This window comes from Zonotrichia leucophrys, chromosome 17 (assembly GCF_028769735.1).
Source record: "Zonotrichia leucophrys gambelii isolate GWCS_2022_RI chromosome 17, RI_Zleu_2.0, whole genome shotgun sequence".
NCBI classification, from domain to species: Eukaryota; Metazoa; Chordata; class Aves; order Passeriformes; family Passerellidae; genus Zonotrichia; species Zonotrichia leucophrys.
In genome coordinates, this window is record NC_088186.1 from 9995464 (window position 1) to 10022196 (window position 26733).

The window sequence follows — 26733 nt, forward strand, 5'->3', positions numbered from 1 at the left end:
GGACAAGGGAGGAGGAGAGGTAAATTAGATCCTCAGCTTGAATAAAACCAGGGTGTTATTGAAGTTTCACATGGCCCCAGATCAGACAGACACTGGCTTGTCCTGGAATCAGGGAGCTTAGCAAGGGGTCTCTGATTGAAACTTTGACGTTTGATCAGCCTGTGACAAAGCAAATCCTCAATGCTCCCTCACAACAATTCCTGGCACCTTTTCAAATGCTGCTGAAGCCCACAGAGGAACTGAAGCTTTATCCTGGGGTTGTTTGAGCTTCTAATGCTTGGGATCAATCGTGTCTTGAAGAAAAATGTCATTCTGGCACTGGTGCTGATTAAATCCCCCCTCCTGCCAGCCTCACTCAATGACCACAGTGCTCCCACTGAATTCCTTCTCTCCTTTTCACATCCACTCCTCTTACAATCAAGGAACACTTACTGGAATGGACCAGGACAACAAATACAGAAAAATGCAGCAGCACAGCCTCTCCTGACCTATCCCCAGTGCCACATCAAGCCCAAGCCATGATGCAGAATGTGCCCAGTTCTTGTGGGCAGCACTTTGAAAGGAGGCCACATTACAGACCTCACTTTGTAAGGCAGATAACCCTGGGGAAGGCTCCAGCCACTTCACAGAGGCTCTGGCACAAATACTCCTATGAAGATAGCAGAACTCCACTTGGAGATGGATGACAGGTTCTGAATTTATTTAAAGCCCAAGGGCAGACTCAGAGAATTAAAAGAAAGATGCAGAAAAACTCTTTCTATTTCTCAGCACGCGTTTCCAGCACGCCAAAGGTTGTCTCACAGTTCAGCCCCCACAGCTCCCAAGCAGATTCTCAGCAACCAGCAGGTCTAAATTCCAAGTTAGAATTCTAAAAACTAACTCAGCTCAAAAGAGTCAAAGCTAATCTAGGAAATGTGATCCCAGCTCTGCAGCAGTGCTGGAACATCTCTGTGATCTGCTCACAGATTTTTGTGCTCTCGCTGCTGCCTCGACGCTGCTTTGTGGTGCCAGGAATCGTGAGCTGGTTCCCTGTCCTACTTTCCAGAACTGAAGGCAGGGATGAAAATAGAAAGAATCAATTCCTTTCCACTCCTGCAAGGCTGGAGAGCTTTGAACAGCACCAGAAATGAGCACAGAGGCTGTCAGGGAGCAAATGCTCTGGCTGGCAGAGAACCCTGAGGGCTGTGCTGGAGAGTGGGGGCACCACAGTGCACAGAAGCATTAAGTTTGGCACCACAGACCACTTTCCATTGGGAATGTCTAGGATGCCATATCCAGAATGAATCAAGGTTGAGACGCTTTCCTGAGAAGCCACACAATGTAAGTTTGACTTCTGCAGACTGAGCAGGATCTAGAAATCAACATCTGTCGTTTCTGGGCATGTAATCTGGAGTTTTGGCTGCTATTTTTAACTGAGGTCAGGCTCCCCACATTCACCCATCTGTTTCAGCCCTCAGAATAACCTGAGCTATGGTGGGTCACTTGGAAGATCCCAGCAGATCAGCTCCTGTCCCTCCCAGGACCAAAGCAGCTCTCAGGAGACAAAACAGAAGGCAGTCACATGGAACTCCCCCAAGGATCAGCCATTCCACTTCTCCAGATTGTAGATCTCAGCTCAAGGAACTGGAATGACTGCCTGGACTAACACAGCACGATTTCCCTCATTTCACACAGTTCTCTCTGGCAAGCACCACCCACGTCCTACAATTTTCTTACGCACCAGGTAATGTTTTCTTACAATGCATTCCAGAGTTGGAACCCTTCCTGCATCACCTACAAACACTGCATGGCTGAGGAAGAGTCTGCAGGATGGAGTCCTCCCACTAATTCCTAAAATAAAGGGGTTTTCAGCCTTCATAGGAACTGTCTGGAGCCTGATGAGGGGGCAGCTCCCATCTGTGCTCCCTGTGACAGGGACAGGATCTGAGGGAAGGGCTGGGGCTGGGCCAGGGCAGCTCAGGCTGGAGCTCAGGGCAAGGCTCTGCCCCCAGAGGGTGCTGGCACTGCCCAGGCTGCCCAGGGAATGGGCACGGCCCCGAGGCTGCCAGAGCTCCAGGAGCCTTTGGGCAGCGCTGCCAGGGGTGCCCAGGCTGGGGCTGGGCAGGGACAGGGGCTGGATTTGATGATCCTGGTGGGTCCCTCCAGCTCAGGATATTCTGTGGTTCCTTGGTTCTGTAAAGCTCAAGGGTAACAAACAGAGGGAAAACCAAGCTCAGGAGCTGCCCAGTTTTTGGCTGTTAACACACACACACAAACACACCATTCAGGCTCTGCAGAAGTTGCCAAGAGGCACACCAAAAAACCCAGTTCTCCCTTGAATTAAGAGAGGATTTCACCTGACTTGGGGACCAGCACCTCACTGATCATTATTCACCAAGTGAGACTCATACCAACTCACCCTCAGCAGGCAGGGCAGGAGCATGGAGCTGACAGAGGCAGAGCTGTTTCCTGCCCTGTGTTTTTCTGCTTTGCAGAGGGAAATCCTCCACCACTGCTGAATCACCAGCCAGCTCTTGCTACCCAGTCGATTATTTCAGAGCTATTGCACCTGCTATCCCTTCATTACTTTATTACTTCTGCTTGAATGGGGAAAACAACATCATAAAGCCTGTGTATAAATCACTCTCCTAGAATAACAGCCAAGGAAATGGGACAGAATTCATTTGGTCCATCCCTCTGCTCAGCACTAAGCATTACTCCACTGATCGTTTTAGAAGAGGTTATAAAAACAAGTAACAATCTTTTAGTCTTTCTGGAGAGTAGAATGAGCTTTTTCTCACTGCAACTGCTGCCATTTCAGCTCAGTCCCAGTTGCTCTGTTCCAGTATGGTGAGCAGCATCTGCCCTTTCCAGCACAAGATAATTTTATACATCTGAAAATAGCTACCATGTCTTCCCTTAACCTTCTATGGGCTTTTTGTCTTTATAGGTCAGTATTTCTAACCAGCACTCAGCTGCCTCCTTGTGCTCCAGACTCTCCTCCTTTGGTCTGCCTCTGCCTTCAGATGTGCTGCCAAAGGCTGGTGCTGAAGCTTTTCCAGCATCAAGGAAATATCAGGATTTCTTCACTCCAAAAAGCATTCTGCTAGCATAGTTATGGCGTTTTTGCAACTCTGTGACACTGTCCAGGCATGGGCAGCTTTTGATCCTCTCATGCCTGGATTCTTTTTTTAATAAAATGAACCAGCCCCTGTCCTCTGCACAACATTTATCAGTTTCCAGCTCAAGCATTTCTCTCCAGTAAAATCCTTTCAAGTTTACTTTGGCTGTTCTGGTTGTCTCCGAAATTTCAACCCTATAGTTTTGCTCCATCACTTCAATTCTCTCTCACTTCTGTCCTTCCTCTCTTACCTGCATCCAAAGCAGCGTGGGCAGCAGGGCAGGGGGGATTGTGCCCCTGTGCCTGTGCCCAGGTGAGACCCCACCTGCAGAGCTGCCCCAGCCCTGCCCAGCACAGGGAGGAGCTGGAGCTGCTGCAGAGATCCAGAGGAGGCTCCAGGGGGATCAGAGGATGGAGCAGCTCTGCTGGGAGGAGAGGCTGGGACAGCTGGGATTGTGCACCTGGAGAGGAGAAGCTTTGGGGGGACCTCAGGGTGGCCTTGCAGGGCCTGGAGGGGCTCCAGGAGAGCTGGAGAGGGACTGGGGACAGGGGATGGAGGGACAGGACCCAGGGAATGGCTCCCACTGCCAGAGGGCAGGGCTGGATGGGATATTGGGAATTGGGAATTGTTCCCTGGCAGGGTGGGCAGGCCCTGGCACAGGGTGCCCAGAGCAGCTGTGGCTGCCCCTGGATCCCTGGCAGTGCCCAAGGCCAGGCTGGGCAGGGCTGGGAGCACCTGGGACAGTGGGAGGTGTCCCTGCCATGGCAGGGGTGGCATTGGGTGGGATTTAAGGTCCCTTCCAAGTCAAAACATTTCCTGATAACTTAACAGACAAAAAAGAAAACACACAAGGATTATGAAATCATATTATTTTACCTTAAATTTTTAAGAGTCTGAAGGCATTAACTGCATAAATCACCTACAGAAAGTCAATCTTATGTTCCTCTTTCTATTTTAGTGGGGTTCTAAAACAATCCATAGAAAAAAATGCAAGTTCTCACATTTTCTACCAGCTTAACATCTACTTAGAATTTCGAGACCTCAAACAGCAGCACGAATGTGTCTTTCTAACAACCTGTGTTGCAACACATTTCCTTAAAATATCTATTTTAGCATTTTGTTTCATTGCAACTAATTAGCCAGACCACAGGCAAGTCTAGAGAAAACTGATTCCATACTGAAAAAGGTCAGGAATTTGAGGCTGATGGGCTTTACTCTTTATACATGGGAACACATTTGAATTCTATTACAAATAAATGTTTTGAATTGTGCTATAAATGTAACACTCAAGCTCAATTTTAACTGCAAAGCAAAGAGATTCACAGCTCCACAGAGATCACTGTTCAGGGGAAAACAGCTCTGCCAGCTGGCAGAAAGGGAAGAGAGACACTGAAATAAATTCCTGCCCCAGATAAAGAGGCAGAATTAGAACCCAGCCTTAGTGCAGAGCAGTGCTCAAGGCATTGCTCAGTGCTCAGGCCAGGCTGGATGGGCTTGGAGCAACCACAGCAGGGAACAGGATAAATTTTAAGGTCCCTTCCAACCCAAACCAATCTGTGACACTGGAAATTCACAGTCTGTATGTTTAGCAGTTCTACACAAGTAGAAAGGTGGGTTTGAATCCTCCCTGGGTCATTCCCTCCCTCCTGGGTCAGTCCCAAGGACAGGAATGGGTGACAGCAGCTCCAGAGTGGATGGCACATGTTTGGGATGTCCCCAGTTTGTGGGGAGCTCTGTACTGAGCTCCCAGTTCATGAACCTGGGCAGAGAATCACATCAAATAGAGAGGAATAAACTCACAGGTCTGTTCAAGTGAGCTCCAGGGACCACAAGTGCCTTAATAAGCCCCAACAAAAATTCAGAAATACTTGAGCAAAAATAATCCTTACAGGGAAACCAGAAAGATTATTTGTCACTGACATAACTTCTGAACACTTATTGTCATAATTAAATTCTCCTGGCAATAACACAGATAAAACTCCACCATTTTGGTACTATGAAAATGCCTGAATTGAGGCTTTATATTGTACAGTTTAAAAAAATATATATTATAGGTGCTAGGAAAGCAAGAAAATAAAGTATTTAAATCAGGTTTATTATTTTTGCAGGATTTTTTAAAAGAAATCTGATTTTTAAAAAAGCCTAGGATTTCAAGACAGCAAAATGACAAATCAGAAATAACGTGAAGTAACAGCATTAAAGAATTGCCTGTGAGGCCAATGCAATGATTTAGTGCTTAGTATAATGTCCCTGATGCACTTAGGGACAGAAGAATTAAATTTCAAGTCCGTCAGTCTCCAAATTTGCAGGAGAGAGATATAATGTCAAGTGAATTAAAGAAGATGGATGAGCTGATGGATTCAAAGGGAGCAATCAGAGTCTTCGGGACACAGACAGATTTGGCAGCTGCAGGAAGAGGATTGACAACCTAAAATGGCAGGAAGAGGGAAACCACCTCCCAAATATCAAAGCTGTGGAAATAAAGGTACAGAGAACCAAGGGTGGAGCCTTGGAGATAACTGGGATGGAGATGATAACTGGGATGGAGATAACTGAGTTGGAGATAACTGTGAGAGGGATAACTGGGATGGGGATAACTGTGATGGAGATAACTTCCCTTCCTCTGAGCCCCAGGAGGAATGAATAACATTTTTAAGGGATTTTAGAAGCCAAACTTCCACTTCCCATCAGTAGCACTAAGTGATTTCCATTTGCTAACATCCTGCATTTAAGCAGAACTCCTCCCAGATCCACAAAGCAGCCCTGCAATAAAAACCTGCTACAGCTGATGAGAGGACAGAGCAAGGAAAGCTGCTGGAAGTCTGGGATGGATCCGCTCAGGCAGACAAGGAGCACGCAGTGTTTCCTCAGAATTCATCAATCACTCAGCAAACCCAGAGGATGTGGTGCTAACAGGCAGCCTGAGCCTCCCAGACATCCTTGGAGAGAGCCAGGAAAATGCTTTTAATTGCCTTACCTGGGGGAATTTGCGTTTGATGGAGATCAGGGCCCCCTCCGGGAGCTTGGCCAGCTCCGAGTCCCGCACGGCGTGCACCGTGGTGGCTCTGGGCTGGTGGGTCAGGGCCTCCACCTGCAACACAGCGACACAGTCAGGGACAGGGACACAATCAGGGACACAGAGAGCATCAGGGACAGTTTCAGGGACACAGAGAGCATCAGGGACAGTTTCAGGGACAAAGCATCAGGGACAGAGCACAGGGACAGAGCTTCAGGGACAGCTTCAGGGTCAGAGACAGCACCAGGGACAGAGCATGAGGGACAGAGAGAGCACCAGGGACAACATGAGGGACAGGGACAGAGCATCAGGGACAGAGCACAGGGACAGAGAACAGGGACAGAGCACCAGAGCACCAAGGACAGAGCTTCAGGGACAGAGAGAGTACCAGGGACAGAGCATGAGGGACAACACCAGGGACAGAATGAGGGACAGAGCATCAGGGGGAGAGAGAGCACCAGGGACAGAAAGAGTACCTGGGACAGCATGAGGGAAAGAGCACAGGGACAGCATCAGGGACAGAACATCAGGGACAGAGCTTCAGGGACAGAGAGAGCACCAGGGACAGAGCGTGAGGGACAACACCAGGGACAGCATGAAGGACAGAGCACAGGGACAGTTCCCAGCCTGTACCAAACACCAAACAGCAGCACCAAGGGGCTGAACCCTTCCCAAGGACCCCTGTGCTGCTCCCTCACAGCTGGAGCAGAGCCCTGCTTGTCCCAGAGGCGTCACCCAGGGCACCACAGCTGCCACAACCAAACCCCTGTGCCATGGGGCAGCTGCAGTTCCTCACAGAAACAGAACCCACAGCCCCAGGGAGCCCCCAGAGTGGACTCAGCACCACAGCAGCCCTGAGAGCTTTCCACCCCTCGGTGCTAATGGGGACAAAGCCATCCAAGAGCCAGGAAAACACTGTTTCTCTACTGCTCCCTCTTTCCTCAATGCCACCCTGAAGCACTTCCATTTCATTCTAGAAGCTGAATACCAATGACCTTGAAATAATTGAGACGTCCTAAAAACTAAAAAAAAAAAAAAAAGGGGTCAGAGCAGGCTGGGTGGGCTTTGAGCACCTGGGGTGGTGAAAATTGTCCCTGCCCATGACAGGGGGTGGCAACAAGATGAGCTTGCAGGTCCCTTCTAACCCAAACTACCCTGGGATTCTAGGGGCCAATCAGCACATTTGGGCCAAAAATGAGCATTGCTTTTCCATTATTTTCCTTTTTTTTTTTTTTGCAGATTTATGTTTGCCTGTGCTGTGTAAAGAGGAATGTCTGAATGGTTCAGGCTGATCCAGTCCTACCTCCCTGCTCAAGCAGTCACTCAGGGCTGTGTCCAGACAAGAAAAACCCAAACCAGAACACACCTCCCTGACCAGTGGCAAATTATTCCACCTAGAAACATCTATTTTATTGACAGCAGAAGTATAAAGAAGAAGACAAAGAGAGTTATACAAAGATTTGCTCCTTTAGGGAGATTCTGCCACCATATAAAACAACCTGGGGTAAAAAACCCAAAATGCAGCTGCTGCCCCAATCCCCACCGGCCCCAGAGCTGCCACTGCCTCTTGTGCTGTGTGGAAATGCAGAATTTCCTGCTCATGTCTCTTCTCATGGCCAGTGCCTTATCCTGCAGCATCCCCAGAGCCAGCAGCAACAGCCTGGTGCTCCATCCTGGGAATTCCAGCAGCAGACCACTTTTATTGGGCTTAAAATCCATAGATCTGCCATTTCCAAAAGAATGGTTGTTGCTGTAGCAGCTGAAATTACTGAGGTTACAACACAAACAGAAAAATCCCTCCCTAACTGCAATTTACTCACATTTCAAATCCAAGTGAACATGACTTTGCATTATTAATTTTCCACTAGAAAAAGAAATAAATAATATATCAGCTTAGAGCTCTTTGAGTTGTTTAGAGGTTGGGGGGTTGATGGTTTTATTTGTTTGATTGATTTTTAGGGCTTTCTTTCAGGATTTTTTTCAAAGCTTATATTGACAGCAAACTCCAACAGAAGCATTTAATTCCTCACACTACTATGGGCTCAGACACACAAAATAAGTACCAGATATGAAAATATTATTATTATTACTACTATTATTACTATTATATGCCTTGTGCAAAACACACAGCTCAGTGATCCCAATTCCACCAAGATCCCTCCCTGGAAGGCTCCATGCTCACAAAATGGATAATCCAGCCAAGCAGAATATCCTGAGCTCAAAAACTTGCCATTAGTGCAGAAAACTGAGATCAACTTGCCAATATTAACTTGGATTTCACCAGCACCAACTGCTCTGCATGCAAAACTGCACAGGGAAATTTAAAGCACCTTCATTTTGCAAACCCCAGCTTTTGTTTTTTGCTCAGGTTCCAGGGATGTTTTGCTCTGTCATCACATTTTGAACTAATTATATAGAAGGGTAAAAAAAAAATCATCTTTGTACATACATTTATGGAGAAACAAACCTTCTAAAGGCTCCCCAAAGGGCTGTATAAGATGTTCTGGTTTATCTCCCTCCCCTATTACCTGCTTTTTATCACAGGTTCTTGGCTCTGTAATTTACCTTCCTCCTCCTGAAAGCAGGTTAAGAGTTTCAGCTGTTAAAATCAAACCTTTCCTCTCAGCTCCTGACTGAGTTTAATTTGTATCAAGAAGAAAAACGCTCAAACTGTCCGAGATCCTTTGCCACAATTTCTGTGATATATGAGAGCATAAAACCAACTGTGCTCCAAGGGGCTCCTGAGCCTTTCAGAAAAGATGAAATTTGTAAATTTGTAGAAAAGGCAATTAAATTTTAACTTTAAACACAGCCACAGGGAGGGTTTTGGAGCTCCCAAGTGGAACTTTGTCTTTTTGACAGAGCAGAGGGCACAGGGAGACCTTTTCCAAACCTCCTTCCCAAGGAGCCATTCAAATATCCAAATTTGCACCACCACCAGTCCCAGAGACCCCTGCAAGTGCTGACTGCAATTCCCAAGTGATTACAGAAACTGCACCTTGGACTGCTCTTACATACAGGTACTATGGAAACCTTTGATATTTTCATTTAAATACACCCCAGTATTCCAGCACGGAAAATATCTGGGTCCCAGACACTGCACACAAGGAAATTCCCACTGTGCTCTCCCCTTGGGTATAATCATTGCGTTCCCAATCTCTGTATTTATTAATAGACCCCATTATTCACTTATTAATTATCCCAGAGCAGCTGTGGCTGCCCCTGGATCCCTGGCAGTGCCCAAGGCCAGGCTGGGCAGGGCTGGGAGCAGCCTGGGACAGTGGGAGGTGTCCCTGCCATGGCAGGGCTGGCACTGGGTGGGCTTTAAGGTCCCTTCCCACCCAAATAATTCTGGCATTCAATAATTAATGAAATATTTCCTCTTCACTGAAGTGTGAGGGCTCTCATTTGGATCATCTGCAGGATGATTCTCAACTTTCACCACACTCTGCCCTCTTCACACCCTGTGGTTTTAGTGCCTTTTTTGCACTGGTTCTACATTTCCTGCACATGGAAATCTGCCAGACCCATTTGGTTTTGGCCATTCCCATCTCCTTTGGAGATCAAAAACATTCTAACATTGAATTGCAGCTCTCCCTTGAAAATAACACCTTTTTACTTTGTATTTTTTTTTGTTTTGTTTTTTAAAATTTTAATATTTTGTATTTTAATTAATATTTGATATTTCAACTAATTAATTTTAATATATTATTTTTAACATATTAATTTTAAATATATTAAAATATATTTAAAATATATTTTATTAAAATATTAATATATTTTATAATAATTTTAATCTAGTATATTAAAATATATTAGAAATAATAGTTTAAATATATTAAACTATTAATTTTAATTAATATTTGAGATTAGTATATTATTCTTCTTGCTTAGGAAAAACCAGAAGTCTCATGCCATATCAGTATTTAAAATAATTTCAATCTTAAACCACATTCAAGTCTTCTGCCCAGTGAACCTTTGAAACAGGTTTTCTTGTTTTTCCAAGTTTGTAAAAGTACAAGACTCAGAGATCCAGCCTGAACCTCAAAATGAACAAAATCCACTTGTGATCAGGAGACTGTAGCATTATTTCCTTGGTCACAAAAAGGGAAATTTAACATTCTGATCACCCACCACAGCTGCAGCAAACAACACAAAACCACCTCCACAGTATCATTAATAACCAAATGTTTCAAGAAATACCATTATTATCTTTCAGATCTTATTGAACCTGACTGGAGAGAATGTTTATTTACATATTTGGTTTCATAATTACCCAAGGTTCTCTCTTGAGCTCCTTCCCAGACTTCCATTAGCATCACTCATCCTCACCAGCACGAGCACAGCTTTTGCTCCAGTGCAGAGAGAACCAGTGGAATCTTTCCCACTTCAACTCAGGCCAGCACAGTCCTTCTCTTGCTCGAGGCAATTGTCCCTCTCTGTTCTCCTCATGTCACATCCACTCCTCCTCCTCCTTCCTCACAAGCCTCTAAGGAAGCTCCACCTCACTGCCCATTTCTGGGCTTCTCTCTCAGAGAGTTTCCTGCATTTGCCATTGTTGTTGTTGTTCCTCTCTCCCTCCAAGGATTCTCTGCTTTTCCTGGAGCTCCTCACTGCTGAGCCCATCTCTGCTCTTCTCTTTGCCTCCTCATTATCTGGTGTTGTTTGGTTTTCTCTCATGCAATAAACTCATCAGGCCCACACTGCAGTGCTAATTTCACTTGGAACTCCATCTCTCTGAAATCCTGCTGTGCTTTGTTGGAGCAGCCCTACAAAAATGCTCAATGTTCCCTTCACCACTCCCCTGTCTCCAAGGTCAACCCTTGGCTCCCCATCCTCAAAATCCCTCTGCATCTCCAGCCCACCCTCAGAAATCTGCTATCCATCACTGCCTTCACTTGCACTGCCTCTGTTTTGGGGGAATTGCACAGGAACAGCGTCTCAAATGCTGGAATAATTCAAATGACAGAGCACAGAACCATTTTCATCAAGAACCCTGTGGTTCTTGATAACTGATCATGATATGGCCATGGGTGAGAGCCCTCCTGCATTGCTGTGGTTCTGTTGTTCCTATAACAAAACAAATAAAAACATCCCAGCCCCCCAGAAAACCCCCAAAATAGACCTGAGCTCTTTGTGCTGCTCCAGTGAATTCTGACAGGGAGGGGTTTTGAGCAATCAGGTGGAAGGGGCAGAAGGATGGAACTGGATGAGTTTTAAGATCCTTTTAAAGCCAAACCAGTCTGGAATACCATGATTCCCACACCTTCTCTTAGCTCAGTATCAAACAGTGACAAAACCAGGTTTTGCTGCCTCCATCCCATATGATGCACATGATTCACAACCCTGCCTTACAAGTTCTTCCTGAAGAAAAAGTGTTGCTGTAAATCTTTTACAGGGAGGGGAAAAGCAATTTATACTCTCATGACCTCTTTTGACTTCATTTCCAACAGTCATTCCTAACAGTTCTTTACAGCTTTCCAAATGACACAGTTGGGAAGTGAAAACCAGCAAGTGGCATCTTCTGCCAGTTGCTCTAAGTACAAATTCCTTTCTGAGCTGCATTCAAGAAATCACTTTATTTGCTTAATTTTTGGTGTGTGATGAGCACAGTTCTGCTGCTCAGGCTTCAGCATCTCTGAGACTTCCTGGAGCAAACTGGGGCTGCTGTAGGGCAGGTGATTTGCTGGCAGGAAAATGTTGCTTCTCCAGAATTTAACAAAGTGTTGGGTGACTTTTCTCACAGTCAGCAGCCACTAAAAATGCAGATTATTTCCAAGTAGTTTCTTGTGGATATTATTTCTTTTCAAGTGAGATTTCAAGCAGATCCAGTGCATGAGGAGACATGTCCAGTGCAAATGTTCAGAGCCACAGGCCTGTTCTCCCCAGCCTGCAGCCAGGAGCACATTTACACCCCTGGCTCTTCCTTCCCATCCTTTTTGTAATGCACTTCTTCAGTTCCTCTTCATTATGGCCACCACTCCAACCAAGAATCTGTCATTCTCTCACACATCATATTTCTTCCTCTCCCATTGATTTTTCCTTGCTGCCAGCTCACACAAAGCAGCAATCTCTCCTCACCAAGGGAAGCCTCCTTCAGGCCCTTGTGTAAGAGCACACAAGGGAGAGCACCAGGTACAAGGAGACCCTGGGAAAGCAGGTCAGGACCCCAAGGATTATTAAATTATGCAGCTTAAACTGTGTCCAGCTCAGTTTGGGAAGGACATTGAGATGAGAGCATCCAGAGGGGACAACAAGGCTGGAGAGGGGCTGGGAACACAAACCCTGTGAGGAACCCCTGAGGGAGCTGGGGGTGCTCAGCCTGGAGAAAAGGGGACTCAGGGCTGCCCCCATCACTGCACAGCTCCTGAAAGGTGCCTGTGCTCAGCTGGGGCTGGGCTCTGTCTGCAGCAGCACGACACAGCCAGAGCACACAGCCTCAAGGGAAATACAGGCTGGATACTGGAGAAAGTTTTTTACAGAAAGAGTGATAAAGCTGTGGAATGGCTGCCCAGGGAGGTGGTGGAGTCCCCATCCCTGGGTGTGTTTAACACAGCCTGGATGTGGCACTGGGTGCCAGGGTTGAGTTGAGGGGTTGGGGCTGGGTTGGACTCGATGATCTTGAAGGTCTCTTCCAACCCAGTGATTCTGTGAATTCTGTGCAACTTCATTTTCCAAATTCTCCTCCAAGACAGCCACAATCAGTGTCTGGTAATTAGCCTGACACTTGTATTGTCTTCTCTCCAGCACAGGCTTGGCTCCCACCGGGAGCACCAAGGACAGGCAGGGTCTGCCCTCACAGGGACACAACTGGGTGACACTGGGGGTGCACAGACACCCACCCCCTCTGGAGAGACCAGAGCTGCTCCCTCCATCCTGAAACACCCACCCCACCCATCCACAGCCCAGCCCAGGCTCCCCACAGAGCCGCCAGCTCAGCTGGGGCAGGGCCAGCACAGGGGGGACACAGAGGACAGGGATGGAAGGGCACACACCCAGGGAGGGATATGGAGGAGAAACTCCAACACTGACATCTGCTGCCAGTTCAGGGGGCTCTGGAGCAGGGACAGAGGCAGCTGACAGGTAGCACATCTGTGTGTCACTGCCAACACCAGCATGGGAAGAGCCACCCGTGCATTGTCACAGCAGTGCCTTTGTCCAGACAGGGCAGGAGCTGCTGCAACTGAATCCAGTGAGGCAACACCACCAATGTTACAGAGGCCAACCCAACACCACATGGAACAGTGATTTTTTTGGCTTGAACACGCTGCCCTCACACCCTTCTCCAGCTCATTTGCACCTGGAGCACCAGAGGATGCTCATCCCAACAGTGTTTGCTCCAGCCCCAGCTCAGAAAGACCTGAAATATCAACTTGTTTGTATCAGAAAAGGACAAAGGAGGAGACACTGCTGGAAGCAGTGAATGAGTGGGAAGAGCAACCAGACAAACTGCAAATCGATGCTATTTGTGGGAGCAGTGCCAGTGGATGAACTCAGAACACCATGTACTCTCCAAAGTTGTTCTAACAACCACCTTCTGCATCTCCTGTGTGCCAAGCTCACCCCGTGACTGAGGACAGCCAGCCCTTCTGCTGTGTGCAAAGAGGAATCCAAACCTCCCTCCCTCAATTTTTAATAGATAAATGTATTAAAAAGCCATGAAAGGCTTACACACACTCGTGCATGGAAGTCTTGTGTATCTGTACATGCCTATGTGCAAGAGCAGATCTAAAATACAGGTGAAAATGAAACAAGGCTGAGCTTGCTGTGCTTTGTAATTAGGGCAGATGGAGTCATCCCACAGGTTCTCCCCAAAGGACTGAGCCTGCACTTTGTAGCAGTGCAATGACAGTCCTGTTGCAGCTGTGAACACCATTAAGGGACAAAAAAAGGAAGATTAAAGCTAGGAAAGGAATTGGTAAAAGTTCAGCCTCCTGTATTTCAGTTTTACTCCTTGTACATGTGTGGCTGTAGGAGAGATTTGAAGTTCCATGCATGTTGTGCTGCTCTAAACCCAACATTACAGTCCAAACACCACCAAAAACCCTGTCAGAAGCCACCTGAGACACCCACACCAAACACCCAACAAAACCATCACATTCACCAGGCTGTTGGAAGAGGATCTGCAAGGGCAGTGCCCTGGGCAGGCTGCTCCTCTTTGGGTGAATGATTCCTGAACTTCCAGAACAGAAAAAGAGAGAACAACCCATGATGAGCTGCTCGGGTACCTCCTAGAAGGGGGAGATCCAACTCCTTTCAACTCAGCTTCACACAGAGTCCCAAAGCTGGCTGGAACTTTATCAGGGACCTTTCCCCACCCTCCACTGCTGACTCTTCCCCCAAAAATCCTTCCTGCCACCTCACTGCACTCTGCTCCCATCACTCAGAGCCATCCAAGCATTCTGGTGGTGATGACCAGGATCCCTTTTATCTCTGTCTCTCTGTCTCAGTGGTTTTTATTTAATGATGCTTGCCAAAAAAAAAGAATGTTCTATCAAGGAAAACAAAAATTTTCAGTGGCCTTGTGCATTTCCCAGGGTTCAAGGGGATGGGTGCAATTTTAGCCTTTGCTGTTCCCAGCCAGCCCAGTTCCATGTGGCATCTCTCAAAATGGAAGGGAGAAAGGAGAGGGAGGCAAGGGGTATAAAAAGCTGTCCTGCAGGGGATCAGGGTGGGTATCAAGAGTGAGCTGATAGCTGGAATTATCATGAGACTTCAGCTGGAAGCAGGAGACACCCAATATCCTAAGGAATGACAGCCCAATGCATGAAATCACCTGTCTGGAACCCAGCAGGTCACAATTTCCATCACTGTCTCTCACCAGAGCTCCCCATACTCTCAAAAAATAACGTGGTCCAGCACATCAAGCACATAAAGCCCTGTGCCATTTGGGTTTAACAAAAACACTCTCAAGATGGGCTTGGAAATCAGGGCACAGCTTCTCCTTTCATTCTGACACTAATTCAGTGGTGCAAATGTGAACTCATTCCTCAAGCTCCCTCTGCCTCCCTTTGGGGCTGGCAAATACTGGGGGGGGTTTGCTGTTTGTGGGTTTCAATGGATGGTTTGGATTTTTTTGGCTTTGCTTTTGTTGGTTGCTTTAAATATGAGTTCACACCTAAGATGCTGCTAGGAAAATAATCATTTTTAGTAATGTATTACCAAGAGAGAGAGAGGAAAAGATGAAAAGAGAACAATCCCTTCCAGAATCATTCTTCCAGCTCTGTTCCTGAACCTCACCCACCACCAATTCCCTCAACTGCAGCCTGTGCACAGTGTGCCTGAGGTGCCAATAATCTGAATTTACCTGAAATAACTTTGTAGTATCTTACAGCTTCAGCAAATGCAATAGTCATGGTTTGACAAAACCACAAAAACACAAGGAATTGGCAAAAAATCCACATGTTTAAAAAGTCAGAGCAAAGCAGCCTTAATGTGGAGGGTGCAGCGACATTCAGCTGGCTTCGGAGCTGCCTGATAACATTAATACTGATAAAGAACAAAAGTCTGACAAGTGTAATCCTGATAGTTCCCTTTGTGTGATTCCTTTGAGGATTACACAGCAATTAAAGATTTCTAACAGTGTTACATTTCCAAAGCACAATGCTCCAATCCCCTGAGGAAATCAAAAGCCATTTACAGATTCTTCCTGGGTTTCAACTTTTTAGAGAGAAAAAAATCCATGGCCATTTAGCTGTCTTAATTAGATAAACAGCTTAACATCTGAAAATATTTAAAATGTCTTATTTCTAAGAATGTAAAAGATGATTTCCTGCCCAGCAGGATCAGTGTGTGCTGCAGCACTGGCAGCTGAGGGTTCTTTTCTGCAGTTTCTCCCTGTGTTCCAAGAGTCAGTGCACATAAATGCCTTTCTGCACTTGTTCAGCACTTTCTGCACTCAGAAGTCATGGTGTGCAGCCCTCCTGATACGAGGAACTTGCTGGTTGCTGAAGAGAAGCAGAAAAGGTGCTGAATTAATCAAAGCATGGCTGCAGCTTCCCCCCTCAGCAGGTATTTTGGAAAGCTGACTGGTTTGGGTCAGACCCTGCCCACAACATGTCCTGGGAGGGATCACCAGTAAATCCAGCTTATACCACCTAAAAACCCAGCTCTGGAAAATATCTGGAGTTAACTCTGAGATCTGTCTGACATTCAGGCATCTCCCCAGCACCACAATCATCCTTCAGAACTCAATGAAGACAAAGGTGGCCTTGCATAAAAACCGCATTGCACTGAAGGTTCCATCCCCTGCAGCAGTTTGAAGGGTGCAGGCAGGGCACAAACAATCCAGCAGCAGATTACTCTGAGGAATGGCTCTGATGGGTTTGCTGCCTTCTCCTCACCCACTGCTGTCCTCCCAAGAGTGCAAAAAGCAAAGAACAGCCACCTCAGCACAGGCCTGGAGTTGTGACCCTGTGCTCTGAGATCCTGCCCTGCAGTTTGGAACAAACCAGGGGAGAACTGCCCCAGCCTCAGCAGCACTGCCAGGAACAACAGAACCTCAGAGCCTGGGCCAGCACCTGCCATTGACAGGCACAAAAACCAATTTAAAAGGAATCCTCTCTCACACACAACAAAGTGCTAATGAGATCAAGAAAACAAGAGTAAAAACTACAATTTCCAGCGGTTAATCAAGATCAAAACCAAAGCAGTAACATCAGGAGAGACTAAGATAAGCATTTTAAACAAGTAGCTGGTGAAGAGAAGCCCTTCCACTCCACCAACACACAGATGTCTCCTCTGATCTCCTCTGGGATCACCCAGGGCATGGCAGAAATGATAATAATATAAGAAATGTGACCCTTTAGCTGGTAGATAAAATTCACATTTCAACAATTTTCCATAAGTGCATCTATAGCAACGGACCACCAAATGAAAAGATTTCTCCTAAATGAGTCAAATCTTAGTCTCTTGAAAGCAAGACTTATGTCAACTGTATTTCAGCAGGGAGGGAATTATTTAACAGATTCATCATTGTCCTTTAAATATTCCTTGGAAGTTTCTAAAGTGAGTTGTGACCAGATAAGTGATTGGAGCTGCCCATCAATAGGGCCAGCAGCAGCCAGTGTCTCTCCACAATGTCTCCCCTGACAGAACTGCCCTTGTCAGCTCCTCAAGGAACTCCACAGGGAAGGAAACTTCAGTTTCTGGTCTGCTCTTCCCCCTGCACTGACAGACCTCAGGAACAGATGCCATTGAGTCAGTGCAGGGAACAAAACATTTTGAGCCACGAGTTGAGCCCCGGGAGCGCAGGCACACGCTTGGAAATGAACATCCTGTCTGGAAGGCTTCATCCTGCACTGCTGTGCTCCTGCAAGCAGCAATGGCACAGCCTCATCTCCTATGCAAATGACACATGGCATTTTAAAGTTCTGACACAGAGACACTAAACAAAAAGCCATTGACTACAAGGCTCTCTGTTTGCTTGGTGCTCACAATTAGGGGTGACACGGGAGGTTCAGGGAGGATCAAAGCCACCAGTTCACCAAAAAACCAATTACCAACACCAACTGCTGCTTTCATTCCCTGCAAGCACCCAAAACCCCAATTATGTTAATGTCAGGGGAAAAAAAACCCAACCCTTCAGCAGGTTTTTAAAGGTTTATAACAGATTCTGCAGAAGGGGATAAACAAAACTTTTAAAAAGCAAAAATATCGCTTTGCTAATGCCCTCTGAAATAATGCTGGCATTCTTCACAGATCCTCCCCCATGTTTGCAAAAGGCAGCCAGAGCATGGAGACACTTCCAACAAATGGCAGAGTGAGTCAGTGGGGCTGGGAGCTGTGGGCAGGAAGGAGATGACAACGTCCACAGAGCCACTGAAGTCTCCAACGTGATTCATGTCACAACGTGGATCCAAAACAGGGACTTGTGCTTTAGGCACAAACTGCAGGGGTATTTCTGTATCCCTGCCTGGGCACTCACAGCAAACAAGGCCCTGCTACAGCAAACACAGCCCAGCCCTTGCACCAACCCACCTCCTCCTTCCTGCCCAGAGAAACAGCTGGGCCAGCCTGGAAAAACCTGCACAGAGAGGTGGAGTTTAGGCCATTTCCTAGAAACACTGAATTGTAAAAAAGCTTGGGTGGGAAAGGACCTGAAAGCCCATCTCATCCCACTGTCCCAGGCTGCTCCATCCAGCCTGGCCTTGGCATCTTCCAGGGATCCAGGGGCAGCCACAGCTGCTCTGGGCACCCTGTGCCAGGGCCTGCCCACCCTCTGAGCACCATCTGCTGCCCTGCCACTCAAAACTGCTCTCAGAAAGTAGAACAGGTCTGTTTTTAACCTGGGAACTCTGCAAAACTCCAGGAGCTTGACAGTGAAAAGCTGCAGAACACCACAGGCAGAGGAAAGCAGGAAAATGCCTGGATGTGACACTGACAGTCCCTTCTTCACACCCCAAAAGGCTTCACACCATTGTGATTAGTCACAAATAGATGTCAGCTTTAGTTCCTGTCAAACCATGTCATTTTACCTTTAATGAAGTATCCCAAAGAAAGGAAAAAAACAAATAAAAATTGTGTTAGAAGCACATTCCAGCAGTGACCTGCTTCTCCAAACACAATCCCAAGCCAACACAATCCCACTGAGTGTGGGAACAGATCCCTAAATCCTGTGGAAATATCAAATATGGGGCAAGCAGCAGCCCAGCCCTGTCTCTGCTGGGAGCAGCACCAGAACTGCCTCATGGACCCCACAGACAAAATTTTGGATCAGCTCTCTAAGGGAAGCCTCAGGATCCTTCCCCTTCATTCCCATAAAAATGAATTTCTTCCCATAGAACTAATCCCAATTCACATGGCTTCAGAGCTATGCTAATTCGCCTATAAACAGATACATTTTCAGGGCTTAGTTTTCAGCTCAGAAAGCAGAAAAGGGCCTGAACAACAAGCTCAGAACTTCAGAAATCCTCTGATTTTAAATATAAAAATCAAACAAGCCACGCATATTTATGACTCCTATTTCTGCTGTTAGGTCTGAGAAACAAAACTAGGTCTGAGAAACAAAAAACGAACATAAGAGAGAAATTAAATATGGATAAATACTACAATTTTGAAATGAACAGTTGCTTTAATAGCTATAATAATTACACACTCCCTGAAAAACCTGACAAAGCTTCGAAGTCAACTCTGCTAACTGAGAGGTTGGACCAGACACTTCCAGGGTGGGGCTCATCCAAACTGGCTCCTCCTGTGGCACTGAATTTATTCAAATCCCCAGTTAGTGCACATTCCTGCAATTATTCCAGCCCTAATTTAACAGGCTGGAATAGGAAAGGGAGGAAGGTAACCCATGGCACAGAGGAGCAGAACACAACCTTTTTTGGGTTTATCTTTCTTTTCAACCCCATTCGCCAACCGCTATAAAAACTTCCCCGTCTGAAAGAAGCCTCCCATATTTTCAACTTTGGAAGCCCTAGAGCTGCCTGAGGGATGGGAGCAGCACTGAGTGTGTCTGGCAGGGAGCAAACCCCATTTCCCAGGGCCAGGCCCCTCTCACCACTCCGATGAGGTCCCCCCGGCCGTACTCCCCGGTCAGGTGCTTCTTGCCGTCGTCCATGCGCAGCACGGAGCGCAGGCGGCCGTTCAGCACGATGTACGTGCAGTCTGACTTGTCCCCCTGCCTGCAGGAGAACAGCAACAGCATCAGGGAATGGCACAGGCTGAACAACAACCAGCATCAAGGGATGGCACAGTCTGAATTGTCTCCCTGTAGGAGCGTGAGGGGGTAGGATGGTGGGGATGGATGGAGACGAGAGATCTCTGCAGCCAGGTCTGGAACTTGGGGTTCATTGCAAAGGGCCTGGGTGCAGGGCCCTGCTGGGAGCTGCCAAACACAGCTCAGAGCAGGCCCGAGAGAAGAGAGGGGCAGAGAGGATGAGAGAGCAAAAGCATAAGACAGCGAGATTCCCATTACAATACAATAAATCTTCTTCTGTGTTGAATATTCTGATTCTCACTAACCAATCCGGTACAAGACATAAATCCTACAGCATTTACATACAGCCTATAAGAATCATTACATTACCATACTGTGTTACATTTTAAACCCTACAAACTCCTCTTTGGGCCCCTTCTGCCAAGCTGTAGGGTCTGCTCTGACCCTTGGGCCTGTCTGCAAGCAGAGGGTGTTGTTCCATCAAAAGGAGATCACCTTCAGCTGGCCATGCCATTGTTTTCCATTTGTTCAGTAATTAAGGTATCTTAAAGCTGCTCTCATTTCAATCTCGCTTATAGTTTCCATATTCTCAAAATCTTTTGCCAGGCAATCATATTTATATGGCTTTCCTGTTTCATCTTCCCCAACATCTCCCTGCCTGCAGGGACAACCAGCATCAAGGAATGGCACAGTCACACTTGTCCCCTGCCTGCAGGGAGAACAACAACCACCAGCATCAAGGAATGGCGTCACATTTCTCTTCACAAAGAAAACCACAATTCTTCCCAAGAATATTTCTGGGTTTCACATTCTCTGAACTTCAGAGAAATGGAAAACAATTCTTATCTCATTTGCTGTGCCTGTGTTGTGCCAAAGCAGAACGCAATGTGGAGATTGTTTACCCAAAGTGATGGTGTTTTGTTTCCTTGGCCAATCACGGCTGTCCTAGGGTGACATTGTGATGTTTGTATCCCCATCCATGTGTTCTGTTTATGCTGGATATCTGTTCTGTGCCTTCAAGACTGGCTCTGAAGAGTGAAAGTTTTGTTTTGGTTTTGTTATCAGCTGCTCCCCCACGGCTGGTGGGACACACACAGGGCAGTGCATGGTGCTGCTTTTGCTTTTTGCTTTGCTTTTTGCTCTGCTCTTGCTTCTGCTCATTAGTTAGTTTAGCTAAACAGTCCAAATTTCTTCCTGGACTGTTTCTCCTTTCCCTTTTTTGGACCTACTCGAGCCTGCTCCAGGCTGGGACCTGGGAACACCGAGAGTTTGCACCTTGTGGCTGCAGCAGCTGCCCCAGCACAGGAGGGACTGAGAACAGAGCGACCACCCCCAGAGAGACTTTCTGAATTTGTCATCTTTTTCAGAGCAGTGACAGAGTGGTGTCACCTGGTATTGTTCATTCTGTGTGCTGGGGGGTGCTGTGCCTGTTCAATAAACAGGTTCTTTCCACTTCTCTCCAAGGAATCCTTCCCGATCCAGTTGTGGGGAGGGGCTGTGTGGGTTTGCTTTCTGGAGGGGCCCCTTTGGAGGTTTCCTCCCAAATTTGCCCTAAACCAAGACAAGGGCCAAGTCTGTGTGTGTGTGTGTTGGGACTGTTGGCTGCCAGTCACAGGACTCTGTGCAATGGTGTGCACTGGAGTGCTTGGCAGATTCAGTTTAGATGTAATGTAATATAGTGTAATACAATATAGAATAATATGGTATAATAAAGGAATTAGTTAGCCTTCTGATAAGATGGAATCAGATGCATCATTTCTCCCTTCACAGGGATCATCCTGTTTGATAAAGGAAGAGTCCCTGCTCAGCAAATACATGTGGAGGTTTTGGATAAGTTGGTGGTTTTTCTTTGCCTGGCGTGGAAGATGCAGGGAAGTGTTTAATTGATATTTAATGAGCAAATGAGAAACGAAGCAAGAACTTGTTAAAAGGTGACTGGAAATGGGTTTAATGTGTAAATGCACAGGCTGTGCACAGGGAGCTGAGATAAGGAGTGACAGGATGAGGGGGAATGGTTTCACACTGCCAGAGGGCAGGGCTGGATGGGATATTGGGAATTGGGAATTGTTCCCTGTGAGGGTGGGCAGGCCCTGGCACAGGGTGCCCAGAGCAGCTGTGGCTGCCCCTGGATCCCTGGCAGTGCCCAAGGCCAGGCTGGGCAGGGCTGGGAGCAGCCTGGGACAGTGGGAGGTGTCCCTGGATGGGCTTTAAGGTCCTTTCCAACCCAGGGCAGTGTGGGTTTCCATGCCAGGACTGGCAGGGCATGACCAGGGTGTGAGCAGGCCCCAGGGGACAGCACGGGCTCATTGCTGCTACTCAGGAGCTCATTCCCACTGCAAGCTCAACGTGGATGAGCAGAGGAAATTCTGCAGCTCAAAGAGCCCCAAGTGGCTCCAGATTTGGTGCACACACCTTTCTCTACCAAGAACTTTTTTGCTGGCACAATTAGGAGTGTTGCTGGGAATGTCACACTTCTGGTGGTGGAGTTAAACAAGTGCAAGGAATTCCAGAAGATTTTAACAAGATATTGACAGCTAGGAGTGTTTTGATGTACAGAGTAATCCAAAACTTCCATTGGCATAGGTGCTGCAGGTATGGTTTTGAAAATTACAATTATACAGATCATGTTCTAATTAAACTGTTACTCTCCCACCACTGCAGCAACCACATAACAGCTCAATTGCATCCTAGTACATATCCATAAAAATAAGTTTTCCCAAGGTAACTTTTGCCCCTTAAACACAAAATTCCTATTTTCAATTTACTGCTGAATAAGCCTAATTGAATTACCTTTGAGTTTTGCTGTTTGTTTCAGAAAGGCTGAAAACCTCTGAGCAATAGATCTTTGTGCCCTCAACAATGCAGAAACCACCACCAGAACATGGAACTGTGTCTTAATCAATTATATCACTTTAAAAGCTTGCTAAAACAACAGAAAACATGAGGAATAGTATAAAGTAATTTAGCAACACGTAGAGACAAGAGATTGAAGCAATGTTGAAGGTACTGCAGAAAGAAAATAATCTCAAAATAGGCAAACAAATAAAACAAATGGAATGGTTGATAAATACAGCCTGAGGTTCTCAATTTACACATCCCCAAGGGAGCACAGCTCATGAAGCAGGAAAATTTCAACAAACACACAATTTTGTCCACATCTCACCTGTAAACAGCTCGTCCAGCCTCCACCTCCATCCAGTCCAGGGCGAAGTCAATCTGCCTGACAAAGGGGGACATTCTCTTCACAACACTGTGGGCCACCCCCAGCACCACACTGGGCTGCTCCCTCATGATCCTGAGGAAAAAACAAAGAGTTACTGAGCCTCCCCCAACAGGAACAGCTGCCCACATGTCAGAGCTCAGTGCATCCCTCTGGATGGCCAGAGTTGCTGAGGACCCTGTCAGGGGCTCAGAGACCCTGGCACACAGCCCAGAGCACCTGGGGATTTGATTCTGACCCCTGGAACAAGTTACCAGCTTTGTATGAGGACATGAAATTCACACAGGTTTGAATGGTGTAATAACAAAACGATCACAGGGTGACAATGTAGATTTTAGGATTTTTGGTATGGGGGTTATGGGGACAAAATGGAGGAATCTGGGCGTGTCCAGCCTTTCTTTCTTCTTGTTCTCCATTTTCTGCAGTGATGTTGGCACTTTGGGATTGGTTTAGAGTAGAAGTGCACTGTCTAACACAGGTGATAGGTATTGGGAATTAAGTGTAAATATGTTATATGTAGTTTGTAGTATAAAAGGACAACACAGAGTGCCTGTGGCTGCCCTGCTGAGCAGATCTTGGCTGGGCAGAAAGAAAATTTTATAGATAAGAATTAATAAACAACCTCAAGACCAAAAAGTGAAGAGTCCAGACTCGTTCTTCAGCTGCATGGGCTGAAGCAGAGACACCCTGCACATCTGGGGCAGCAATTATCAACCAAAAACCTGAGACCCACGGGCACCACATCCCAGAGCAGCTGGGCAGGAATTCCCAGCCCCGCCAGCACCACTCTCACCAGGCACTCTGACCAAACAGGGGCTGCCCAGCTTCAACCCAGCCCAAACAAATGGCACTGAGAGCTGGCACTGTCCTAGAGCAGGATGCCAGTCCTGCTGTCTGCCCCAATTCCCTCTCCCAGTGCAGCAGGATGGACAGAGCCATGTGAGCTCCTGTGTGACTTGTGCTCACAGGGGTCTGAGGATGAGGGAAGAGATGAGGATCTGACTCCATGTTTCAGAAGGCTTGATTTATTATTTTATGATATATATTACATTAAAACTATACTAAAAGAATAGAAGAAAAGATTTCATCAGAAGGCTGGCTAAGACAGAAAAAGAATGAATGAATAACAAAGGTTTGTGGCTTGGACTCTCTGTCTGAGCCAGCTGACTGTGATTGGCCATTAATTAGAAACAACCACATGAGACCAATCCCAGATGCACCTGTTGCATTCCACAGCAGCAGATAACCATTGTTTACATTTTGTTCCTGAGGCCTCTCAGCTTCTCAGGAGGAAAAATCCTAAGGAAAGGATTTTTCATAAAAGATGTCTGTGACACTCTTGTGTACGAGCCGCTCTCCTCATTTCCCCTCGCACAGGTCCCTCCTGACTCAGGAAAATGTTCATCCTGTCCTCTGCATCTTCCCTCCCTGCTGCTCTGCCCATCTCAGTCCTTTGCTCGTGCTCAGTTTCCCCCACATATCACATCAGAATCTTTTTATATGTAAAGTCTGAGGTGCTTAAAAATAAAACACCTGCTCTGCATTTCAAATATTCCCTTTTCCCTCTTGCAAAGACCACAAAGAGCTGAAATATCTTCTATTAAAGCTCCCCATCTTCACACTGAATGTTTTTAGTCATGCTTAAAAGTCTCTAATAATAAAGACACCATATAATTCAGTATGTTCCTCAAACTGAAAAACTGAGAAGGTTGTGCCAGGACAACCTCAAACTCCACAGCGACTGTGAGGCCTAGCAAAAATCTCACAGACACCTGGGAATTGCTCAGGAATGTCTAATTTCTCCTTCTTTTTAGACTGAAGCTTGCTTCACCCTGTCACTGTGGGAGTGAGCACTCAAATACCTCCTGAAGCACTCCCAGGGGTGAATGGATCACACACATGTCAGGCTGTTCTGCCTGTTAGGGCAGCTTGTCTTCCCTGTGCAGCATCAAGGGCAGACTACTAAAAAATATTATTTCACAAAAAAGAAATAACATCTCACAAAGAACTCAATTTGTGTCTGCAGCCCCAGCATGAGAAGTGCTCACAGAAAGGTGAGGGAGCTGCATGAAACCTGCTCATGGACAAGCATTGTCCTCCCAGCCCCAGTGTCCAGCCTGGCCTTGGGCACTGCCAGGGATCCAGGGGCAGCCACAGCTGCTCTGGGCACCCTGTGCCAGGGCCTGCCCACCCTCACAGGGAACAATTCCCAATTCCCAATATCCCATCCAGCCCTGCCCTCTGGCAGTGGGAGCCATTCCCTGTGTCCTGGCACTCCAGACCTTTGTAAATTCTCTCCATGTCTCTTGCCAGCCCCTCCAGGCCCTGGCAAGGCCACCCTGAGGTCCCCCCAAAGCTTCTCCTCCCCAGGTGCACAATCCCAGCTGTCCCAGCCTCTCCTCCCAGCAGAGCTGCTCCATCCTCTGATCCCCCTGGAGCCTCCCCTGGATCTCTGCAGCAGCTCCAGCTCCTCCCTGTGCTGGGCAGGGCTGGGGCAGCTCTGCAGGTGGGGTCTCACCTGGGCACAGGCACAGGGGCACAATCCCCCCTGCCCTGCTGCCCACGCTGGGCCCAGCCCAGGGCAGGGGCTCAGGGCTGGGGCAGCTCCAGCTCTCACCCCCAGCTCCCTCTCCAGGGCTGCTCCAGCTGCAGGAATGTCAGGAATGTCCAATTTCTCCTTCTTTTTAGACTGTAGATTACTTCACCCTTCACCTGAAACCTCCTGAGGTTCCTTGTTGAGTTTTCTGCATCCATGTTCCCTTCACAAGGAAGGTAAGAAAATCTCCTTTTTGTGCTATCCCTGAGCACAAATCACATCAGCTGTGTATCAAACCTCACCCCTAAATAGCTGAGGAAGAGAGAAAGGTGTGGAAGGAGCACTGCCACTCCTTGTTCCCTGACTGGATTACAGCTCTTATGGACACTGCAACCCTGCAGACTCACAGAAAGCCCAAGCAGAGATCCACAATGCAAGACTGACAACACAAGCAGGCTCCCCAGGAGCTCTGCCCTGCCTGGATGGGGCACAGAACCTGCCCTGGAGTCTCTCCAACACCACAGCTCTTCCTCATTGGTGCCACTGCTGCAGCCAGAGCCCCAGAGCTGCAGGGACTGTGGCACAGCAATGCTCTCCTCACCCAGAGCTCCAATTAATACTTCTGCAATAATGGAGCCTAAAATTTCAGTCAAAAGCCCTGGAACTGAAAGAGCCGGGATCCACAGGCACATATTCCTATTTAATGTTGAATTTACCCCACTCACACACCTGCACTTGAATGTCTCCATGGTAAATTAAACTGAACACTTGCTCTTGCATTTACAACACTTAAAGATCCAGCAGCAAACATCATTACCAAAAAGCAGGACAGCTTTTCTCTCCTGACCCTCTTCTCTGGCCCTGATTTTTCTATGCCATCCCAACCAAGATACCAACAGACACATGGAAAACCCAGCCCTATCCTTCTCAGCAGATTCAAAAGTTAAATAAAGCCCCTAAAAACTCCTGGATGGTTCAGCTCATTGGTTTTACTCCACAAACTTATTTAGCCCTCAAAGTCTCTTCCCACACAGGCTGTCTGCTGTCATCAATAAAAGCCATTTACTCTTTTCCTCCCTCATAATATATCTCTTAATACTTAATGCATCCAAAATACAAACAGGTTTTTTTATTTCCACCTGGAGTTCCCTCATGTCCCTCAGCTCCATGCAGCTTCCACAAGAGAATTAACACAGAAGG

At 47.0% G+C, this 26733-nt stretch overlaps 1 protein-coding gene across 2 annotated transcripts in view; it reads right to left on the bottom strand.

Moving 5' to 3' along the window:
- The window catches only part of PNPLA7 (patatin like phospholipase domain containing 7), a 137214-nt gene that overhangs the window by 72056 nt on the left and 38425 nt on the right, over positions 1–26733 (bottom strand). For both annotated transcript variants that reach the window (XM_064728109.1, XM_064728107.1), the window contains exons 18-20: positions 22941–23072; positions 19619–19742; positions 6079–6192 (exon numbers count right to left, since the gene is read on the bottom strand). In XM_064728109.1, coding sequence (XP_064584179.1) covers positions 6079–6192; positions 19619–19742; positions 22941–23072 — 370 coding nt within the window. The remainder of the gene's footprint in view (positions 1–6078; positions 6193–19618; positions 19743–22940; positions 23073–26733) is intronic.